Below are 13,879 nucleotides of genomic sequence, written 5' to 3'. Positions count from 1 at the left end.
TAGTTGGCAGACTCCGTCTAGTTCCAGAACCAGCTGTCACTCCTGCGCCCCTGTAATGATCTGTAGGTGTGGGGTTTAGGGTGGGTGGTGGCACAGGCCTGCACTCCTGTTCCCGGAGTGCAGGGCGTGGCGTGGCGCAGGAGCACGGTGTTCATCACGTTGACGTTGTCCATCATTCTGCCAGCTGACAACTCCACCTGTCAACACGCGAGTGTTGGCTTTCCTTTCATCCGTGGCAGGCGACGCCCTGACCCGCCATCTTGGAGTGATCCTCCCGGCAGTCATGTTGGCCCTGAAGGAGAAGCTTGGGACTCCCGATGAGCAACAGGTATGGGGGGCCTGTCATGGTCATTTCCATCACTAACAGCCATCCTGCCCTGTTCTGCTCAGCTTACATGTCCTCTGTGCTTTCTAGGAGATGGCCAATTGTCAGGCTGTGATCCTCTCTGTGGACGACGACACTGGGCACCGGATCATCATCGAGGATCTGCTGGAAGCCACTCGTAGCCCTGAGGTGGGCATGAGGCAGGCTGCTGCCATCATCCTCAACATGTACTGTTCCCGCTCCAAGGCTGACTACACCAGCCACCTGCGGAGCCTGGTCTCGGGCCTGATCCGCCTCTTCAATGATTCCAGCCCCGTGGTTCTCGAGGAGAGCTGGGATGCCCTGAATGCCATCACAAAGGTGAGGGGACCCCTGGCCCTGCATCCAGTCACACTGTTTCAAGGGTTGACTCTTAGAGAGTCCCCGCGTACCCAGTGCCGTCCGCACTGCCACCCCTTCCCCTCCCTTGGCTGTATTATTGTGCAGTAGACTTGGGAGGGCTGCTCATCCCGTCTGCTGTTCCTTGGATTCCCACAGAAGCTGGATGCTGGCAACCAGCTGGCACTGATCGAAGAGCTGCACAAAGAAATCCGGTTCGTGGGGAATGAGAGCAAAGGGGAGCACGTGCCAGGATTCTGCCTTCCCAAGAAGGTAAGCCAGGGTGTTGTGGTGCCTGTGGCTGCGAACGTGTGACCTTCCTGCTCCTTATCCCTGGACCCCAGGTCTGTAGTGAGCATTGAGGCAGTGGCCATGTGGCTGTTAAAGGTCTTCCCAGGCAGCACGCTTCCTTATGGTGGCTTAATGGGGTCAGGGATTAGGCCCCCCATGGTGTAAGCTATGGAGGTCACCTCTGATACCTGTGGTGGGGGGACGTTTTGGGGCCCTTTCCTCTTTGACACTGACATTGTCAAGTCCCGGCCCTACTGCAGCTCATCTCTCAGGCTCTCATCCTGAGACTTGGCTCTGAGGACTCTGTCCCTAGAAGTAGAGCGGGGAGCTGGCTTTCAGGAGTGCCTTGCCTTGCCAGGCAGACTGGGCAGCCCCTGGCCTGGAGCTTTTCTGTCTTTGACGCTCTGTTTGGTTCTCTGTCAGGGAGTAACCTCCATCCTGCCAGTGTTGCGGGAGGGAGTGCTGACTGGCAGCCCCGAGCAGAAAGAGGAAGCAGCCAAAGCCCTGGGCCTGGTGATCCGCCTTACCTCGGCCGACGCCCTGCGGCCCTCGGTGGTCAGCATCACTGGTCCTCTCATCCGCATCCTGGGCGACCGCTTCAGCTGGAACGTAAAGGCAGCCTTGCTGGAGACCCTCAGCCTCCTGTTGGGCAAGGTGAGCCACTCATGGAATTCATCAGTTGGCACTGCTTGCATCTCAGAGCAGAGCTGTGTGTATGAGGCTAACATGATGTGGCAGCAGGCAGGGTTTCTGTTGTGGAGCAACGGGATGGCAGAGGAAGTTCTGGCCTTTCTGAACTTCCACTGGGAGGATAGAGGAAGTTCTTGACCTCTAGATGCAGCACATCCTGATTCGAGTCCAGCTCTTCTCTCCTTAGTGGCCGTGTGAGCAGAATGACCTTGGGGAGCACCTTGTGACCTCTGGGGCTATTTCCTCACCTCTGAGACTAAAAATCCCATCTGCCTCATGGAGGGCTGCTCCAGGTAGATCAGGTGAGGTGGCCTCAGGCAGGGGGCCTGGCAGGCCGAGCACAGGCTGCAGGTCAGCCATCACTCGTAAGGAAGACATGCTGAGCCACGGAACATGACAGCATGCCAGGTACTTCTGTCGCTTCCTGCTTCTGTGTGAAGAGAAGAAGTCAGGGAGCAGCTGAAATGAGTGGTCATGTTTGGTCTGAAGTCTAAGACACAGGATCCATTGCATGAACAAATTCTGATGCTTTAGGGAGAAGCAATTAAACCTTCTATGTTTTAAAAAGTATAAACAGAGTCAAGATTTACTGTTGCTTAAAAAACAAGCAACAACAAAAAAATGGCGCCCAGCGTGGTAGCCTAGCAGCTAAAGTCCTCGCCTTGCACGTGCCGGGATCCCAAATGGGTGCTAGTTCTAATGCTGGCAGCCCTGCTTCCCATCCAGCTCCCTGCTTGAAGACGTCCTTGGGACCCTGCACCCATGTGGAAGACCCGGAAGAGGCTCCTGTTCCTGGCTTTAGATCAGTGCAGCTCCGGCTGTTGCCGTCACTTGGGGAGTGGTTGATTGGATGGAAAATCTTCCTCTCTCTCTCCTCTTCTGTATATCTGACTTTCCAATAAAAATAAAATAAATCTTTAAAAAACAAAACAAAAATCCCCCCCAAAACTGAATTTTTACACAAGGATTTAGTAGTACAGGCAAGTGTAAAATGTGTGGTTTTTCCCTTGTGGTAGTAGGAGTGGAGAGCAGGGTCCCAGCAGCAAACTGGGATTTTGAATATCATCAGCTTCAATTTTGTGGAAAATTTAACCTTTTTATTTTTTCCCTTAATATTGTATGCCATTTTCCCCTTGCATCCTGCACTGTTTTCTTCTGAGGTGTTGTTTTAACTGTAGACACTGATGGATGGAGCCCCCAAGTCACCCCTTTGGCAGTTAGTTCTCACCTCAGATTAACCAACTTCCTCTTCTAGCAGGTGTACCAGCAGCCTGCAAACACTTCTCATTCCAGTCCTCCTGACTTTCATTGGCACTGACCTCCAAGAGCCACTGTGATGCTCTCATTTAACAGTAGATAATGTTAACTCCTGGTGCCATCTGTGATTCACCAGATGTTTTTATGTGTATTATTGTAGATGGATGTGGGTTTGTAAGTAGGAGGGCAGACAAGTGTACAGGAAGGATTTTATCTGAGGCTCACGTACAGCATCAGTTCTCAGTAGGGGTGCCTGCTGTTACACGTCTGTGCATTCCTTGTCTTGGCGTGAGATTTACTTCAGCATCCCTGATGGCTGTCTGCCTGCCCTGTTCTTTAATGGGTTCGGAGAAAGCTTTTTCATAAAAATTTTAGATTTATGTTCCTTTTCACTTGAAAGGCAGAGGGACAGAGGAAGACATGGGGAGGTCTTCCAGCCACTGGTTCACGTCCTAGATGTCTTCAGCAGCTGGCACTGGGCCAGGCCAAAGCCAGGAACCCAGAACTTGGTCCGCGTCCCCCACTTGGGTAGAAGGGGGGTCAAGCACTTGAACCATCACTTGCTGCTTCTCAGAGTGCACGTTAGTAGGCTGCTGTGTCACAGGCAGAGCTGAGACTCACTCGTTTCAGAAACAGGCATCTCAAGTGGTGTCTGGGCTTCTGTACCCCAGGCCTGTCCTAAAAAGAGAGTTTGAAATCATTTGTCCATGGGCATGGGTTTCTTCTAAGCCAGGCTGCTGTGTAACCAAGGTTGCAGAGGCTCATTCCTTGGACAGGGCCGCCCTCTTCCTCCATTCCCTTACTCTGCCTCCTCCGCATGACCTGCAGAAGGCCAGGAAGAGATGAGGGGCCCAGGGAAGCCTGCCTGTGCTGGACTCTGCTGTTAGAGAGCCTCTCTTCCTGGCTTGGGTGGGAGATTGGGGAGCTGGCACAGCTCCTCGGCCTTCAGCACCCCAAAGCCACAGGCTCCATCCACCCCAGTGTGGTTCCACATGTAGCTTTCTCCCACAGGTGGGGATTGCCCTGAAGCCTTTCCTGCCCCAGCTGCAGACCACGTTCACCAAGGCTCTGCAGGACACCAACCGAGGGGTGCGCCTCAAGGCCGCTGATGCACTGGGGAAGCTCATTTCCATCCACGTCAAGGTGGACCCCCTCTTCACAGAGCTGCTCAATGGGATCCGTGTCATGGAGGACCCAGGCATCAGGTGAGGTGCTGGAGTGGGAGGGAGGACCACGGAGCCATGATGGCCAGGCGGCGGCTCCGGCTGTGGGGAGGAGAGCTGCGGCTGAGCCAGTCCCTTGGTTCTTTAGGGACACCATGCTGCAGGCCCTGAGATTTGTCATTCAGGGAGCAGGCGCCAAAGTGGATGCTGCCATCCGGAAAAGCATCATCTCGCTCCTGCTGAGCATGCTGGGACATGATGAGGTACAGTGGCAGATGGAAGGCTGGATGGGGCCTTTCCTGGGTTCCCCGCTCCCTTTGATTGGCGTTGCTGCTTTGTCAGAACTTGGTGTGGCTACCAGTCATTCCTGAGATTTGTATCACTCCACAGTTTACTAAGCATTTTTCCATATGGTGAGGGAGACAGGGCAGCTGTCCTTGACAGATCAGTAAGGTTTGTAGGGTCTCAGATAGTGTCACCAGTTTGTTCTCTGATCTTTATTCACTGTCTCTCTGCCCCCGTGTTCTCTTTGTAAAAGAGGTTCATTGTTTGCATCAGGAAAAATTTGCAGAGCTGGAGGGCCTCAGCCAGAGGTGAATGAGAACTCAGCATATGGGGAAATACAGAATCTCTAGTTTGCGTAAGTGTGGGAGGTCTTTGCACCCTAGGAAAGGGTGAGATGTGTCAGGCCACATACTAGCAGTAGGAGAGTCAGACCCAGAGTCTGGGCCATGTGACTCCATGTATTTTGCCCGGTTTTGTTAGTTCTGCTTACTCTGGAAGCATTTGTTAAGTGCTCTTTGGCTGTCCAGCACCATGGTGGGCCCAGGAGGAGAGTGAAGTATGATTATGAGTTTCTGTTTCAGCTTCCACAACCAGGCCTCTTCTGTGAAGTTCTGACTTTGTGGGGCTAATCTTGGGACCCGGGACCTCTGGGTGCATGTGGTCTCACTCTGCCGCGTGTGCACACGCTTGGGGCTGCCCAGGGTCGCGTGCTGCCACTGCAACCAGCATTGCTGATCTGGTGCTGGGTCCCACTTCCAGTAGGTGCACACGTGAGTGCCTGCCCTCCCTTGGTCAGATTGTCCGGGCTTTTACAGGGTCATGAACAGTGCAGGCACAAGTTAGTATTGAAGCAGATTTGCATCTTAGCGCAGCCAAATTTAAATAGATCCCCGCTGCAGAGAGCGGGAGTCAGGGTCAGCTTCAGCCTTGCTTGCTGGCCTTGCTTGGCGCCTGGGCTTCTCCCTGGAGCTCAGAGAGCCTCATTGCTGGCAGTCCGTCCTTGCACCCTCAGAAATACACTTGGACTGAGGGGGCTGTCCAGGCTGCCAGTGCGGTGTCAGCTTCTCCAGGGCTCACTGAGTTGTTGATCTGCTTATTTGGAGGGACACGTCAGGTGGGTGCCTGTTCACAGTGTGGTGCATGACGTGAAATCGCCTCCCGGTGTGCAGTGCTGAGCAGGCCCCGGAGGAGTGGCTGGAAGCCATTGTGCACTGGTTTGACAGACATTGCTGGTTTTACCTGTCGCCTTCGTGGTAATGAGTGGCAGGGGTTTGGCTGCCTGGGAGAGATGCAAATCAGTAGGTGTCAGTAGAGAGGGAGCCTGGGGTGTTCTGGGTGCAGATAACAACTCAGGACTGACAGAGAAGGTGTGGCCGCGGGTGGTTGGTCCCCCTCTCTCGCTGCTGATAGAACCTGAGCTAATAGGTGGGAAGCATTTGGACTGCCCAAGAAGAAAGGGGCCTTGCAAATGTGCTTGTTCCTGCCATTGCGGTGACGGCCACCATGTGCACACACGCTAGGGTTTTCTGTCACTGGGGGAGGTGCTGCATGTGTAACTGTTAACTCTGCACCAAGGGGCGCTTTCGTTTGCACTGAACCCCAGTGCTCAAGCAGGGCCTGCCTTTGTAGCTTCTGGCTGACTGGTTTTCCCCACTGTGTCCCTGGTACCATCTTTGCTCTCTGGTTCCTGAGGACCTGGTGGTGTTGTCTGCACCACTCACTCGCCTCACTGCCCTCTCTGCCTTTTTAGGACAACACTCGAATCTCCTCGGCAGGGTGCCTTGGCGAGCTGTGTGCCTTTTTGACAGAAGAGGAGCTTAGCAATGTTCTTCAGCAGTGCTTGCTGGGTAGGTCTCCATTCAGACTTTGGGGAGTCCCCCTTCAGGGACGTGGGTCTCTCAGCCCTGTGTGTCTGGGTTGGGGGGGAGTCCATGGACACTACATCTTTTCCTCTCAGAGGACCTGTCAGCAGCTAGACTGTCCTTCCTTGGGAAGCCTGCTGCTGGAGTTGTCCTGAGCGACCCTGTAGTCCTGAGTCTCCCTGCCCAGATTACGCAGCTGCACATGGGGCCTTGTGGAAGAGCCCTCTCCTTACTGCGCTGCGAGGAGGCTGTGTTCGGAGTCCATACATGGGCTCCGAGGCAGGGTGGGCTGTGTGGTGTGGGGCACGCTGAAACACGAGGATTTACCCCAGTTGTCCTTCTGCCCAGCGGATGTGTCTGGCATTGACTGGATGGTTCGGCATGGCCGGAGCCTGGCACTCTCCGTGGCTGTGAACGTGGCTCCCGGCAGACTCTGTGCAGGCAGATACGGCAATGAAGTACAGGAGATGATCCTCAGCAGTGCCATGGCAGACAGGGTGAGGCTTTGGGGAAGCCAGGGTCCTCGCTCCTCTGCTCACCAAAAATCCAGTCTTGACCTTGCTGACTCAGCCGTGGCGGGAAACTGCGGACTGGATGCTGGGTGCCTGGGTTCTTACTTTACCTTAGTTGGAAACTGCTGTACCTTGGACCGGCTCCTGGTCCCAGTGAGCCCTGACTTTATCATCTCGGCCAGGAACACTTTGGGTTGAGGCTATAGCAGTCCCTTCTAGTCAGGTCTCTGGGACCTCCGATCTAAATGAGAGGGTGTCTGTGGTAAGAGATGAGGTGGGTGGTAAGGGACCTTGGAGTTTGCTAGGGAATGGGTTTGACCTGGCTCTCCTGCTCTGTGGAGGGAGTGGGATGCTGTCCCATCTAGCTCTTTGTCTCCCCACCCCCAGATCCCCATTGCAGTGAGCGGGGTCCGGGGCATGGGCTTCCTGATGAGGTACCACATTGAGACTGGAGGAGGACAGTTGCCGGCCAGACTCTCCAGTCTGTTCATTAAGGTGAGTGGGGCGGGGACCGTGCAGCCCCCAGGCCTGGCTCCTGGGAAGACCCAGGGCCAGAGAACACTGCAGCTGGGCCCCCGGGCCAGGTAGGCCGATGTGTGTGGGTTGCCTCCGGGTCTTTTCTGCACTCTTAAGAACACAGCATAAAGTGTGTAGTTTTCTTTCCCAACTTTTGATCAGATTTCTCACATAGAGATAAAGCTAGTTAAGAATCACTATTTTAAAAGGTTTAGTTTTATTTTGTTTGACAGGCAGAGTTAGGAGGAGAAACAGAATTTTCCATCCACTGGGTTACTTCCCAAATGGCCACCACAGCCAGAGCTGGGCTAATCTCAAACCCGAGCCCAGAGCTGGTGCAGGGCCCAGACGTCTGGGCCACCTTCTGCTGTTTTACCAGGTACATTAGCAGGACTAGATCAGAATTGGAGCTGTCTGGGATGCTAGTGCTGTGGTGGAGGCTTAGCTGGCTGTGCCACAATGCTGGCCCCTGTGCATCCTATTTTGTAAAGTCAAGGGTAGAAATGGGCTCAAAGCTTACTAAGTCTCCACATCCTGTTACCGTTCTTTAGCTGGAAGGCAGTTAGTAGTGTGGTTATTGTGATGCACGCCAGGCAATCTGATGGGGGCTCCTACACTTCTCAGATATGTACTCACACGTCAGAATCGGATTCTTGCTTTTAATGAGATGAAGCTATGCCTGAGGCTCTGCCTTTGTAATCAGTCCCAGGTGCTGCTTGTGAGGTGTGGACTTTGGTTACCAGAGTGGCCACCTCTACCTGGCCAACTCTGGGAGCCTCTGAGAATTCCCGGGGTTTACTCATGGTGGGCCAGTGTGTGGCAACATCAGCTGCCCTTGCTTGTGTGTACCACATATAGTTGCTGAGTATTTGCTGAGCATGTTCAGGACTCACCCAGGAAGGTGCCGAGGTGCACAAGGCAGGCACCTGACATGGAGCCCACAGGGAGGGCCCTGGTTGAGGTGGGGTTGTCAGGGGAGACTGCAAGGGTGAGCAGGAACTGACCAAGTCATGGTCAGGGGCAAGCGTATCACAGGCAAGAGGAACTGAGGCTCAGCTGAGGCAGACCGGGGCATGGCCTGTTGGAGGAAGTATACCGCATGAGAATGAGAGTAGCAGGGATGAGCTAGGGGACACAGACAGGTGATGGGGCACACCCTGTCACCCCTCCATGGGAAGGTGAAATCTGTATGAGGAAGGGGGGAATGGGGTGTCACTAAGAATCAGAGTGGAGGTGTGCTCTGGTCCCCCTCACAGTGTCTGCAGAACCCATCCAGTGACATCAGGCTGGTGGCTGAGAAGATGATCTGGTGGGCAAACAGGGACCCACTGCCTGCCCTGGATCCCCAGACCATCAAGCCCATCCTGAAGGCCCTTCTTGACAACACCAAGGACAAGAACACGGTTGTGAGGGCCTACAGCGACCAGGCGATCGTCAACCTCCTCAAGATGCGCCAAGACGAAGAAGTCTTTCAGGTGGGTGCTAGACGGCACCGGACGGGAGCGCCTCCCCGGGCTGTCCTTGTGCTGGGCACTCCTGAAGCCCCGTCCTCTCCTTGGCTCATGGGTTAGCTTTCAGAAGCAGGTTGAAATGCAGGTGCCTGGCTTAGGGTCTAGAAATAGGCTTCCTGTGGTATTTAGATTTCTTTAGGCAGCAGAACCCTTTCTTGAGATTAAAATGTCTCAGGACCTCAAAGTGCAGCACAGAGCCCAGGGAGGCCCCAGCACTGTCCCCTCAGGCCCGGTCTGCAGCAGCCAGAGCAGTCACTTTACCTCAGCTCAGGGAAAGCAGGATGAGTGATTCTGAGGTTAACATATTGTCTATCCTGCTTCTTCTTCCCTTTTTTTTTTTTTTAAGATATATATCTTAAAATATAAATAAATAAATAAATAGGACTTTAGCTTCTAGGCTACTGCGCCAGGCCCCTTCTTCTTTTCAAGAGTTATTTATTTGGAAAGTTACAGGAGGAAGGGCTGATTTTCCATCCACTGGTTTGCCCCTCAAATGGCCAGGGCTTGGCTGGTTTGAAGCCAGGAGCTTCTTCCAAGCCTCCTATTGGTGCTGAAGATCTTGGGCCATCCTGTGCTGCTTTCCCAGGCACATTAGCAGGGAGCTGGATCAGAAGTGGAGCAGCTAAGACTCAAAATAACAACCAAAGGGGTTCCCAGTGCCACAGACAGTGGCTTTACCTGCTATGTCACAGTGCTGGCCCCAACAGTGTCCTTTTTTCAAAAGATGTATTTATTTGACACTCAGAGAGCTCCTGTCTGCTGGTTTGCTCCCCAGAAGTCTGGAACTCAGTGCAGGTTTCCCTCTTGGTAGGAACCTGACTTTGAGGCTTCACCTGCTGCCCCCCGGCATGTGCTTGTGCAGGAAGCCAGGGTCAGGAGCAGAGCTGAGACTCCCATCCCAGCACTGCCCGAGGGGATGCAGGCATCCAAGCAGTGGCTTCACCACTGGGCCAAGGACTGCCCTTCATCTCGGTCTTGATTTGATTGGAGAATCTAAAGCCATCTTTCCTGACTGTTTCCTCATGCCCACCCTCCCTGCAGGCCGTCTCCAAGATCCTAGATGTGGCCAGTTTGGAAGTTCTGAGTGAATGTAATCGGAGGTCGCTGAAGAAGCTGGCCAGCCAGGCTGACCCCACGGAGCAAGTGGATGACACCATTCTGACATGATAGGCCTGGGCTGCGCCGCAGCGCTTCAGCTCCGCATCCCTGCTCAATGTTTTCATTTTTGAAAATCACGCTTGTTCCGATGGGGAGCTTGGGGCTGGTGTTCCCAGGAAGTATCTGTCAGCAGACCACAGCAAAAGCCTTAAATCAAACCCACACACAACTGAAAATTGCCTCCTCCATCTTGCCCCTTTCTGTGGAGAAGAAGGAGAAGTGCGCTGACGCCTCAGCAGGTGACATTCCGCGGGCTGACCACCAGTCCGCACTGAGGAGTCTGGAACCTCGGGGGCACCTTGGAGTGCCTCTTCTCCTGTCCCTGAGCCCTGGTGAAGGGCCAGTGCTACCCACCTTCCACTAGATCCTCCAGTGGGGCACCGAACTGCAGAGGACTAAACAGTGTGGTGTGTTTTGGCTTGATTTTTCAATACTGGGCAGCTTGGCTGGGGCTGACCCCATCAGTGAAAACAGTACTCACACATTTCCGGCAGCTCATGAGTCTGGGGAGGGATCGGAGTTTACCTGCAGGCCGTTTGAAGGAGGAATGTTTAATAAAGGCTTTGATTTAATCTTGACACAAGCAGAAAGCATACATATATATATATTTTTAAGTCTTCAGTTACTTAACATGGAGCTTCCTGCATCAGGAGTAAGGATGCAACTGTTCCTGTGAGTGTTGGCAGCATTCTGACCTCTGGGCATCCCTCTCTGCTCTTGGCAGCCTTATCAGACGCTGCAGATGGCTGTCCTGAGGCTGGGTCAGGAGTGGCGTGCAGCCAGGCCCGTGTTCTTACCCGGGTGGAAGGAGCGTTTCCTGGCCCCTGTCCTGAATCGGAACGGTAGGGAGCGTCTAGAAGTCAAGTAGGAAACAGAAACGCTCTCCTGCATGGAGTAAGAACAAGCCCCGTTCCCGTAGCCGAAGGACTTGGAAGAGGAAACCCGAGTCGCAGTCCAGCATCGGCTTGCTTTATGAATGACTTCCTTCCTCCTGATTCTTAGAAGGCTCGTGACACATGCGTCCTGTCTGATCTGGAGCACCAACCCCCGCCCCCAACCAGGCCTGGTGACGCAAGTTTTTCTGGGCTTGTCTCCCCCAGCCACAGTAAACAAAACCTCTATCCAGATGACTGGCCGGAGCTGTGAAAGAGAGGAAAAAGAAGGGCAATAGCAAACTCACTGTAGAGAAGGTATGAAGCGCCGTGCCAAAAAAAGCAGAGCCTTGCTTGTTAATAATGCAGCAGAGGTAGAAAGGAAGCTTGTGACTTAGCACTTGGCCACGAGTCCGACAAGGTGACTTCTAAGACACTTGGGATGAAATCTGTGATTCCTGTGCCCGAGCCCTCCATGTCACAGGACTTGCTCTCCTCGCAGCCGGCCTGGTCTCGGCAGGCTCTGGGTAACTGTAGAATCCCAGGACCTTGAAGGGTCAGCTGAGCAGATCCCCACAGCCCACAGTCAATGCTGCAGCCTTTGGTAGCCATGGTAACTGTTCTCTGCTTCTGGGACTTAGCTGGTCACCAGTGTGCCGCTCCCAGCTGCTCAGGGCCTGTGTCCAGCAAGCTGTATGTTGCATCTGTGTGGACCTCTATGGTAAGCCATGGTTGAGGTACAGGAAGGCTTCCTGTTGGGAGGGGGTGTGGGCTGGGAGGCACCTGCCAAGCCCCTGGGCTTTTTTTCCCCCTGGGGTTTTCTTCAGTATTTTCCTCCAGGGTGGTAGCTTAGATTGCCCACCTTTGGCTTTCAGTGCCTCCATGTACAGTTGGGCAGAGACGCCCTTGGAGGTGGAAGACACTAAACAAAATCCAAAGCAAAAACACCAGCTTCTGGTCCCAGAGCTGGAGGAGGCCGAGATCTCCGTGTTCACAATCGACGGGTGGAGGTTGACTCACAGACGGAGATGACTCAGAGGCTTCCAGAGTGGGCTGGAGTGCACTCCAAGACTGAAAGAAGGGTGTGAGCTCCCAGGAAGGGAGCTGCAAAGGGCCGGCACAGTCAAGACCACAGCGCCACAGCAGTCCTGAAAATGGCAGCCCAGCCTCGATACCCTGGAGAAGCAGCCTGGCACAGAGCAGCGAAAGCCATGTGTCCTACTGGCTGGTGGAGCTCGTCAGTTCAGCTCTGGAGCATCTCATCCTCCTTGGAATGAGGACATTGGACCAGCACTCAGCATCCAATGTGGGTCGTGTTTTCCTCTAGCATCAGTGGGAATTACAGCAGGTGACACCTGACTGCATCTCACATAGTCCTCTCCATGATGCTGAGAAGTGTGGGTCTTACTGTTTTCCAGAGAGGAAACGCATAGGGGTCACTCCCCTGGCAGTCTCACTGCTGTGCTGGCTGTTGAGGCATCATCATTTCATGTTCTTAGAGCTGTCCCTCCAGACCTTTCATGACAATCACAGGAAATGAAAATCCACATACAACATGAGATAAGGAGATAAGCAGCCTGTGGTCTTCCCTCCCACTCCCACTTAAGGGCCCTTCCTAGTGGCTTGGCTGACTAAGGGGACAGGATGGTGACTGGGAGAGCCTTCAGAGAAGATGGCTGGATAGTACTTGAAGACTCTGTAATTCTTTGGAGGAGATGTGCTATGGCTCTACCTGTGGGTGGAAGACTGTGCCCTGAGCTGCTCCAGAGGAAATGGTCTCCACAGCATTCGTAATCCTGTGCTGATGAGATCTGGAAACATTGGCACCCAGGTGGATTTTTCAATGTGGGATGGTGTAATGTGGCTCACACATCCCGTCTGGGAACAAAACCTACAGGTAAATTCCCTCATGCAGCCATGAGGTGCTGGAGGCCTTCAGAGGGGCTGGGGACACTTGCAGGCTTGATCACTTTGGATAAAGTGATTTACAAACATTGTTTCACTGGGTGGAATTTGAAACAAGATTGGCAGTTAGAGCTGCTGTGGTTTTCTTCCAGGAATGAGTTTATGTGGATGTAGATAAAATTGTTTCAAACTTTTCCATCTGAGAGTAATAAGGATGGAAGAGGAAGCCAGTCCTTTGGTGGAGTGTGGTGTGGTGGACCCTCATAGAAGCTCAGTTTGAACCTTTTTTTTTTTTTTTTTTAAAGATTTATTTATTTTTATTACAAAGTCAAGAGAGGAGGAGAAACAGAGAGGAAGATCTTACGTCCGATGGTTCACTCCCCAAGTGAGCGCAGCGGCCAATGCTGCGCCGATCTGAAGCCAGGAGCCAGGAGCCTCCTCCAGGGTCTCCCACACAGGTGCAGGGTCCCAAAGCATTGGGCCGTCCTCGACTGCTTTCCCAGGCCACAAGCAGGGAGCTGGAATTGGGAAGTGGAGCTGCCGCGATTAGAACCGGCGCCCATATGGGATCCCGGGGCGTTCAAGGCGAGGACTTTAGCCGCTAGGCCACGCCGCCGGGCCCTCAGTTTGAACCTTAACCTGTCACTGTCATGCCCGGTAACCTGAGCCTACTCCTCCCTGCGTGTGTAGAGACCATGCATTCTTCCAGGGTGGTCTTCTTCATCGAATGTGTCCGCTGCATGGCCTCAGCAGGGGCCCTCAGGCGGATGGTGGAAAACAAAGGGTGCCAGGGAAAGGAGGAGCCCGCTCCTACCTGATGCCCGCGCAGTGCAGAGCCCACAGCTGCACATAGCGCTGGACCAGACTTGGCAGCATTAACCTCTTGAGCCCATCATTCTAAAGTACTAACAGAAAAGCTCTGTCTGAAGGAACTGTCATCCTAGGATGCTGAGGGCTGCATCCCACAGTACAGCTTGTGTTGTGATTAGCAGCAGGCAGGAGGGTGCCTCTGAGGAGCAAAGTTGAGGCACAGAGGAGCATTTCCAAGGTCATGGAGCCAGTTGGCAGAACTGAAAGGGAACCCTTTATTTCTTGATTTTTCTGGTCACCCAGGCTTAGGGCCATTTTATATATATATATATATATATATATAT

General features: G+C 53.5%; 1 protein-coding gene across 1 annotated transcript in view; it reads left to right on the top strand.

The window, feature by feature from the left end:
* Positions 1 to 10,520, top strand: part of GCN1 (GCN1 activator of EIF2AK4) — a 63,102-nt gene extending 52,582 nt beyond the window's left edge. The window contains exons 48-58 of the mRNA XM_004591884.3: positions 185 to 328; positions 416 to 685; positions 863 to 976; positions 1,418 to 1,648; positions 3,953 to 4,146; positions 4,253 to 4,367; positions 6,140 to 6,236; positions 6,600 to 6,748; positions 7,151 to 7,258; positions 8,536 to 8,754; positions 9,832 to 10,520. Coding sequence (XP_004591941.2) covers positions 185 to 328; positions 416 to 685; positions 863 to 976; positions 1,418 to 1,648; positions 3,953 to 4,146; positions 4,253 to 4,367; positions 6,140 to 6,236; positions 6,600 to 6,748; positions 7,151 to 7,258; positions 8,536 to 8,754; positions 9,832 to 9,957 — 1,767 coding nt within the window. The 3' untranslated portion in view covers positions 9,958 to 10,520. The remainder of the gene's footprint in view (positions 1 to 184; positions 329 to 415; positions 686 to 862; positions 977 to 1,417; positions 1,649 to 3,952; positions 4,147 to 4,252; positions 4,368 to 6,139; positions 6,237 to 6,599; positions 6,749 to 7,150; positions 7,259 to 8,535; positions 8,755 to 9,831) is intronic.
* Positions 10,521 to 13,879: the final 3,359 nt, after the last annotated feature.

This window comes from Ochotona princeps, chromosome 29, assembly GCF_030435755.1.
Source record: "Ochotona princeps isolate mOchPri1 chromosome 29, mOchPri1.hap1, whole genome shotgun sequence".
NCBI classification, from domain to species: domain Eukaryota; kingdom Metazoa; phylum Chordata; class Mammalia; order Lagomorpha; family Ochotonidae; genus Ochotona; species Ochotona princeps.
Note: the sequence above shows the minus strand (reverse complement) of the source record. Positions and strands in the feature narration are given on the sequence as shown.